The sequence below is a fragment of the Heptranchias perlo genome, chromosome 11 (genome assembly GCF_035084215.1).
Source record: "Heptranchias perlo isolate sHepPer1 chromosome 11, sHepPer1.hap1, whole genome shotgun sequence".
In the NCBI taxonomy this organism is placed as follows: Eukaryota; Metazoa; Chordata; class Chondrichthyes; order Hexanchiformes; family Hexanchidae; genus Heptranchias; species Heptranchias perlo.
In genome coordinates, this window is record NC_090335.1 from 21,263,485 (window position 1) to 21,272,204 (window position 8,720).

Here is an 8,720-nt window from a genome sequence, read left to right on the forward strand (position 1 = left end):
CTCCTGAATTCCCCATTGGATTTATTAGCGACTATTTTATATTTATGACCTCCAGTTTTGGATTCCCCTACAAGTGGAAACATTTTCTCTATGTCTACCCTATCAAACCCTTTTAAAGACCTCTATCAGGTCACCCCTCAACCTTCTCTTTTCTAGAGAAAAGAGCCCAAGTCTGTTCAGCCTTTTCTGATAAGAATATCCTCTCAGTTCTGGTAGCATCCTTGCGAATCTTTTTTGTATCCTCTCCAATGCCTCTATATCCTTTTTATAATATGGAGACCAGAACTGTGCACAGTACTCCAAGTGTGGACAAACCAAGGTTCTATACAAGTTTAACATAACTTCTTTGCTTTTCAAATCTATCCCTCTAGAAATGAACCCGAGTGCTTGATTTGTCTTTTTTATGGCTTTATTAACATGCGCCGCTACTTCTGGTGATTAACGTATCTGTGCCCCTAGATCCCTTTGCTCCTCTATCCAGTTTAGACTCTTATTCTCCAAGTAGTATGTGGCCTCCTTACTCTTGCTACCAAAATGCACCACCTCACACTTATTGGGATAATTCATTACAACCCAACTCATTTTATATAAATATATACACACTGGGAGCAGAATTTGTTTATTGATGGGTGCCTGTTGGAACTGGAGCCGGTTGAGACTGTTTTCATATCACTTAACAGAGTTAACGCAAGCTAGCACATAAAATGATGAGCTAGTGATCCAGGAAAGACGAAGCGATACTGAACAGCTATGAATTATATACGATGTACAAATCTTCTGTATTAAAAATAGAATTCAATTGAGGAAATTAAGGTCGTAATATAATCAATTTATCCTGATGTGGGTATATATACACACACACATACCCACCCCCAGTTATGGTTCATTTCCAACTATTTTTGACTGTTAAACATTGTTCATCGTAATGGCAGCACAGCATAAGAAAAGGCTAATGTTAAAGACCTAAAAGCATATGGCATTTCAACAGGCACAACAATGAAGATTCCCCCCACCCCAACAATGAATTACGAGAGAATAAGTCAGACACTATAGGACAAAAAATCCACTGCAACCTCGTGGTGCATGCCAGAAACATGCTTCACAAAATGGCACACTCCCAGCCCAGTGATTGTGCGCCCAGAATCTGGGAGTACGCAATTTGGGTGAAATGCACTCTCAGCATTTACAAGAGTGGAGTAGGAAATATACATACACACCAGTGAATTTCACTGTCCAGTACCATAATTTATCAGGAAAGAGACCCAAGATGTTATGGAGGATGAATATGAAATTGTGGATAAAGATACTAGGTTGCATAGGCAGATAGTCATAGAATCATACAGCACAGGAGGAGGCCATTCAGGCCATCGTGCCTGTGCCAGCTCTTTGAAAGAGCTATCTAATTAGTCCCACCCTCCTGCCCTTTTCCCCCCCATCAAGTATTTATCCAATTCCTTTTTGAAAGTTATCATTGAATCTGCTTCCAACACCCTTTCAGGTTGTGCATTTCAGATCATAACTCCCTGCGCAAATTTCTCCTCACCTTTGATTCTTTTGCCAATTACCGTAAATCTGTGTCCTCTGGTTACCGACCCTTCTGCCACTGGAAACAGTTTCTCCTTATTTATTCTATCAAAACCCTTCATGATTTTTAACACCTCTATCAAATCTCCCCTTAACCTTATCAGCTCTAAGGAGAACAACCCCAGCTTCTCCACATAACTGAAGTCACTCATCCCTGGCACCATTCTAGTAAATGTCCTCTGCACCCTCTCAGAAGGATGTTAAGGCCTTCGAAAGTGTGGTGCCCAGAATTGGACACAATACTCCAGCTGGGGCCTAACAAGTAACTTTATAAAGGTTTAGCATAACGTCCTTGCATTTGTACTCTATGCCTCAGTTTATGAAGCCAAGGATCCTGTAAGATTTTTTAACAGCCTTCTCAACTTGTCCTGCCACCTTCAAAGACTTGTGTACGTTACACCCCCATATGTCTCTGTTCCTGCGCCCCCTTTAAAATTGTACTTTTTTGTTTAAATTGCCTCTCCTCATTCTTTCTACTAAAATGCATCACTTCACACTTCTCTGCATTAAATTTCATCTGCCATGTGTCTGCCCATTCCACCAGTCTATGTCCTCCTGAAGTCTGTTACTATCCCCCTCGCTGTTTACTACATTTCCGAGTCTTGTGTCATCTGCAAACTTTGAGATTAGGCCCATATACCCAAGTCAAGGTCATTAATATATCAAAAAGAGCTGACCCCTGGAGAACACCACTGTAGTCTGAAAAAACACCCGTTCACCACTACTCTCTGCTTTCTATCCCTTAGCCACGCTGCCACTGTCCCTTTAATCCCACGGTCTTTAATTTTGCTAACAAGTCTATTATGTGGTACTTTATCAAACACCTTTTGAAAGTCCATATGCATAACGTCAACTGCTACCCTCATCAACCCTCTCCCTTTCGTCAAAAGAGTTCAATTTAAGGCTGCATGGTTGCTGCACAAGATGCTGGCCAGATCCACATCTGGAATACTATGTACAGTTCCCATTGCCTAATCATAGGAAGGATAGCACTGCAAGAGGGTACAGAAGCAAGCAACAAAGATTATTCCAGACATCAGGAATTTACATTATGAACAACTTGGATTTATATATCGCCTTTAATATAGGAAAACATCTCAAGGCGCTTCACAAAAGTGTATTCAGACGAGATTTGACACTGGAGTCAAAGGAGATTATTATTATTATTAGAAGCGGTGACCAAAAGCTTGGTCAGAGGTAGGTTTTAAGGAGCTTCTTAAAAGGAGAGAGCGAATTGAAGAGGTGGAGAGGGGATTTCAGAGCTTAGTGCCTAGACAGCTCAAGGCACGGCTGCCAATGGTGGGGTGAAGGAAGTAGTGTCTGAAGTGGGGGATGGAATCAATGGCGAGAGAACGCATTTGGGGGTGGGGGGGGGAAAGAGTTGAAGACAATGGCTTCCGTCTTCCCAACGTTTAACTGGAGAAAATTATGGCTCAAGCAGGGCAGGATGTTGGACAAGCAGGCTGACAACACAGAGGCAGTGGAGGGATTGAGCTGGATGTTGTAAGCGTACACATGCAACCTGATATTTGGATGATGTCGCTGAGGTGCAGCATGTAGATGACCTTATTTAAGTCTTCAAATAATTAAAGGGAATTCACAAATACGATTCAAGGAAACTGTCCACTACGGCCCTTCAATACAAAACTGGAATGTAAATGTAGATTATGTGCTCAAGTCCTGGTATGGAGCTTGAATCCACAACCATTTAAATCAAAAGCGTGCTATCAACTGAACCAAGTTGACAACTCAGGATAGGTTCTTAAATGATCAACTATGTACACAGGAGCTTATAGAAAAATAATTTGGTTCATAATCCAATCATGTAAAATGGAATCATATATTTGCTTACAAATATTCACATTACACTTTCACTATTTCACAACAGAATATGCTCAGAGAACTGGAAGTCATTTGGATTTTCAAACTTATACCACTGTGGTATTAGCATAATTCTGGTACTCATTGTACAAAGTCATTGCTCTTCCATTACTTTGTCTTATGCATACAACTATAACTATAAATATGGTGGAAAATTTTACAACACTGAGAATCACTAATCCTTCAGGAATTGCATCACAATTGAGCAGAACATCCTTTCACGTCACTTTGTTACTTTTTCACAATTGTTATCCAGTTACATGACCAGAATGCCAACTGCAACAGTACCAGCACTAAAATTAGCCTGCTTCCTTTTCAAGTGTTTTTTTAATGATTCAGACATTAGAATGGTTCATTTGAAATAATGCCAGCTACACATCTCACCCGAAACTGTTTTATACACAAGTCTCAACCAGTTGTTTCATAGTTCATAAATTACATGACCGGATGCAAAATGAATTATTCAATAGGTTGTGCATGTATATGAATTTATGCAAATAGGCATGCATCAGCCATTTATTCCTGCTTGTGGTTTAAAAAATATGTAAGGCCGTGTAGTAGGCAGAAGGCAGATAGGCTAGTATATGGGCCCCAGGAGGGCAATGCTAACGCAAAGCATGTCTACCTTGGAGGGCTGATCTTCCTTTTTAGTACACTTGTGCGCCTCTGGTACCCGTTAGAGGACCAATAATTAAGAGGTGCTCGTTTTCTACTCCTCCAACCTCCGTTCAAGAACCACAAAGTTGTATTCCGATGCTGTCTGGATCAGAGTGGACTGGTCAATTAAAAGGACACGGTCAATCTAAAAGCGCCTACTGCTTTCAGCCTATGTAACTTCACAACACACCGTAACACCCACAACACAGCTTGGAGCCACATGGTTGCCTCCACTTTCTTTTCCTCTTCTATGTTCCTTGTCTTGACAAACCCTGGAGTCCAGCCTAGTCCCCATAACTACTAACTTGATGCTGAGCTCAGACAAGTTCGAGCACAGATGGACTCAATCTCCAAAAAAAGCAATCAACAATTTAGGGGGGAAATAGTTAAGAAATGTCAATTATTTGTTATGCAACTGTATTTCTTTGTAGGTTTTATCCTATACTAACTAGTGCATTAAGAATGGCTCAGTGGGTAAGTGGATTTTGTGACATGCCATTAACCCATTCAGACCAGTAGGTTTTAAGTCTCGAGTCATTGACTATGCTCAACCTCAATTGGGCCAGCGGTAAGGGCACTACAATTGGCTTCTGTGTGCTAACACTGGGAAAGGGAGAAACTGTTTCCACACCTGATCACTATCCACTGACCCCTGCTGAAAGTGCACATGTGCAGAAGTTAGATAAGACCATAAAAAAGCAAAAACTTGTTCTGACGAAGGGTCTACACCCAAAACATCAATTTACCTGTTCTCTCCAAAGATGCTGAATGACCTGGGGTGTTTTAAGCATTATCTGTTTATACTTCAGATGAAAAACCGATCAGTGTTGGTGTGCTGCAATGTTTTTCAGTTACACAACCTGCCAACACTCAGTGTCCAGGTTATGCAAAAAGTGTTTATTTTGGTATGGTACTCGAGTGTTGCCACTGATACTGAAGTGTGCTTCCACAACAAGCAGTGGCCCTCAAGAGAGAAAATTAGACATTCCCTCTTCCCTTGCTCAAAACTGCAATTTTACTTATTATACAAAAACGTAAAGAAGGATATTGCAGGGCATACAAATATCTGCAGATTGAAGATACTTAACATAATTAGCTAAATGAGAATATTTCACTGTTCCCCAATAACTCCCATTAGCAGGCAACAGATGTGAGTGATATAATCAGGTTAGAAGACTCAAGACTATTTGTACCTGCTGACATCAAAGCACAATAATGAACGATCATGTCTACACATCCTATTTGGTCTTCCTACAACCTCACATCACCCGTTGTGGGCCTTCAGTGTTTGGTTCATTACAACTCCCAGGCATCCCTCTTGTTCTACGACTTCAGGTAGATAACCCTGTATAGTATACACATGTCTGGAGTTACCTCAACTCAAATGCATCACACTGCATTGTTTCCGGTTTAAAATCAAGAACTGGAGCAAGGATTTCATAGAATACTGATTTATCTACCCGGGTCTAGTTACAGCAATGACAGCATGCATCAGATCACTCCAACAATATCAATATAATTGATACACAGCACTGTTATGCCCCAATATACGTACACTCAAAATTCATTTTTGAACTGTAATCGTGTCTCCACGTGCCTTACGCCTGCTGCAACTGTCACTAATTTGTAACTCCATTTGCCAAGTTTAATCGGTGCGTTATTAAGTATGTTAACAGCCAAATTCTGTTCAGCAAAGAATTAAAATGAAAACGAAAGAAAATGAATGCTTTAAAAAAAGTGATTCGTTTGGCATGAACATGAAGTGGTAAAACCACTCGTTGGAAAAAACATACGTTCATTACTGCAACGCCACGGTCAGTATTTATAACCACTACCACTGCATCCAAACTGAGATGAAGTCCCTGTTTAACAAAATAAGGGATTAATTCCAGTACCGGCTGCTTGTTTGACTTCTCAAAAATTAAATTTACATGCGTATTTGTTTTCTGCACAAGTGCGCATTTCTCCTCTCTCGCCCCCCCCCACCCAGCTATCTGCCTAGTCTAGGGTGCTCCCTGCTACTTGCAGCGTAGCTGTGGTATCCCCACGTGGTCGCGCGCGCTGGCACTGCAGCACCAGCCGCCCGGGGAATGCCAGTCCCGGCCCCGGGCAACGTTCCAACCACATCTGCACGCGGCAGCACCTTCACCCCGAGCCGTGCAACCCGGCCACAAACACAAACAAACCCCACAACCATTTTATATATATATAGGGACATATATTTTTAAAAGCAGCAATGTCGCGCTGTACTTGAATACCCACCTCTCTTACTAGGAAGAAAATAAAATCGCATTGACCTAGACACACATTCTGAATGCAGAAAACGCTCCAATTATAAAGCCGACAATCACCGGCCATTGCTCTTGCAAGTTCGGTCTTGGAGGTTTGAAGAGGATCCTTGCACTGTTGTATTAACAAGAGTACGGAAAAGTGAAGGAGACTCTTAGGCCTTAATACTGAGCTCATGCATCCTTCTGCGCACGGGCGGGGGGGGGGGGGAAGAGGCGAGATAGATAGCCGAGCGCAAGTGACTGAACTGCGAAGTAAACAGACGGGGGATTTGCGCTGCCCCCTGGAAAGCTGCGGGGAGGCGGACACCTGCTCTCCCATGAGAACCTTTTGGTGTGTTTCTCTTTAATTTGCACTCTTTCTGACCGGTCGTCACCCCCCCCCCCCCCATTTAAATCCCGCCTTCTTCTAAATATCGGGCCTCACCTCCGCACAACGCGCCAGTTTTGTTATCGCCTTTTTAAGATTAAAAAATAATCTTCACTAAAAGTTCCATTTACCCTTGAAGAGCCCGGCGGTGTTTTTTTTAAATTGTGTTTCCCCCGGCCGATATTATCACCGGAACCATCGCGCTTTGTGGCATTTCCCCTTTTTTTTTTGCTTGACGTTTAATCGCATTTGGAAAGCAGGTCCATGTGCAGCCAGCGCTCCCCTCCCGGGCCACAAACCCCGCGCACTCAAACAAGCCCCCGCTCAAAGATCCCCGTCTCCTCCTCCGCCCTTGCATCAGGAGGCCGCGCTGCCCTTTGCTAATTTCCTGCTTTACCTCTCTGTCCTCAGCAGTTAAATCCACTCTGCTCACCTCCTGTACAATCCGTGTCGCCATGATGTGACGGAAGTGAATTTGCCAGAGGAAGGAGGTGGGGGGAAGAAGAGAGCTGAGAACAGCTTTTTTTTTTGGGGGGGGGGAGAGAGCTGGCTCCCTAGAACAGCAGCGTTCAAACACGCTGAGACCTCTACAGGAGAGCATTGCCACTGTCGTACAGGAAAATATTATCATTGTTGCATCTTTCCTGTCAAGCAAACATTATAGAGTCAAATAGGGAATTGATAAAACGCTAGCGCACGTTCTTTTTACTTGAACATCTTGACATTAAATCCCCTTATGTCATCAGCAGTTACTTATGAACATCAGACTGCAGGTGCCAAACACTGTAGCAGGTAAGATACTTTTGTTGCTTATGTAGCTGCTCGTATCATAATAGCCAAAATTGCAATAAACAGATTTGAATTTGTGAAGTTTTATGATGAGTCATTATAGGATAAGGGAGTAGGCCATTCAGCCCCTTAAGCTTTTCCCACCATTCAATAAGATCATGTCTGATCTGTACCTCAATTCCATTGACCTGCCTTTGCTCCATATCCCTTGATACCTTTACCTAAATCTACTGATCTCAGTCTTACATAGTAGTTAAAAATCAGGCAAATAGAAAGCTGAACTATATAACTAAATCAGAGTCCATAAATTCAGTGCTCTGGTTAGTTTTGGTCACAGACAGAAGGAAGACGTTTGGGTCCTGAAAATGGTGCAGACGACTCACAAACCTGGTCCCTAACATCAGAGCTGCTGGAAAATAGTTCCACTCCGTACTCTAGCTTCCTGCTGTTCCGGGAATAAAACGCTGCTTTGAGTAGGAATTCTCACAATTGTTTTCCAAGATTGTGAGTCCTGATCTTGCAAAACTGCTATGCGAATTCCCACCTACACCAGTGCTTCATTCCAGAGCAAGAGGAGGTAGTGAGAGCAAGGCTGAGAATGGAAGGGAGGCGGAGAAGAGTGCCAGCAAGAACTGGGGGCCAAAGAAGATGAAAAGTGCCAATGTGAACCTGAGGAAAGAACAAGGAAGGTGGAAGTGATAACTGAGGGAAGCCGGGTGAGGGGCGAAAGGTGTTAGCATGGACTTAGGGAGGGCGAAAGATGCCAGAGGGTGAGAGGGGCAAGTAGGGTGAAAGCTGCCAGCATCGGCCGAGGGAGGATGAAAGATGCCAGTGGAAACTGCGGGGGAGAAAGCGAGGGTGAAAGATACCTGTGTGATGGGGAATGAAAGGTGCCGGAGGAGTGGATATTGAGTCAGTGGCAGGGGCACCAAACAAGCAAACTGCTCTGTCCTGCATGGTTTTGAGCTTCTTGAGTGTTATTACAGCTGGAACCTCCAGGCGAGTGGTGAGTATTCCACCACAGTCTTGGCTTGGGCCTTGTAAATGGTGCAGAGTCTTTGAGGAGTTAGGAGGTGAGCCAGTTGTCAGAGAGTATTTAGCCTCTGCCCTGCTACAGTGTTGACATGGCTGGTTCAGTTAAGCTTCTGGTC

At 43.1% G+C, this 8,720-nt stretch overlaps 1 protein-coding gene across 3 annotated transcripts in view; it reads right to left on the reverse strand.

The window, feature by feature from the left end:
* Positions 1-7,250, reverse strand: part of LOC137327158 (gamma-taxilin-like) — a 49,736-nt gene extending 42,486 nt beyond the window's left edge. The window contains exon 1 of one of the 3 annotated variants that reach the window (XM_067992678.1): positions 7,214-7,250. Coding sequence is in view for 1 of the 3 variants with exons in the window: in XM_067992675.1 (XP_067848776.1) it covers positions 7,178-7,237 (60 nt within the window). In the remaining 2 variants the exon portion in view is untranslated. Of the gene's footprint in view, positions 1-7,177 lie in introns of all 3 variants that reach the window. The other 2 variants (XM_067992675.1, XM_067992677.1) reach the window with 2 other exon arrangements.
* Positions 7,251-8,720: the final 1,470 nt, after the last annotated feature.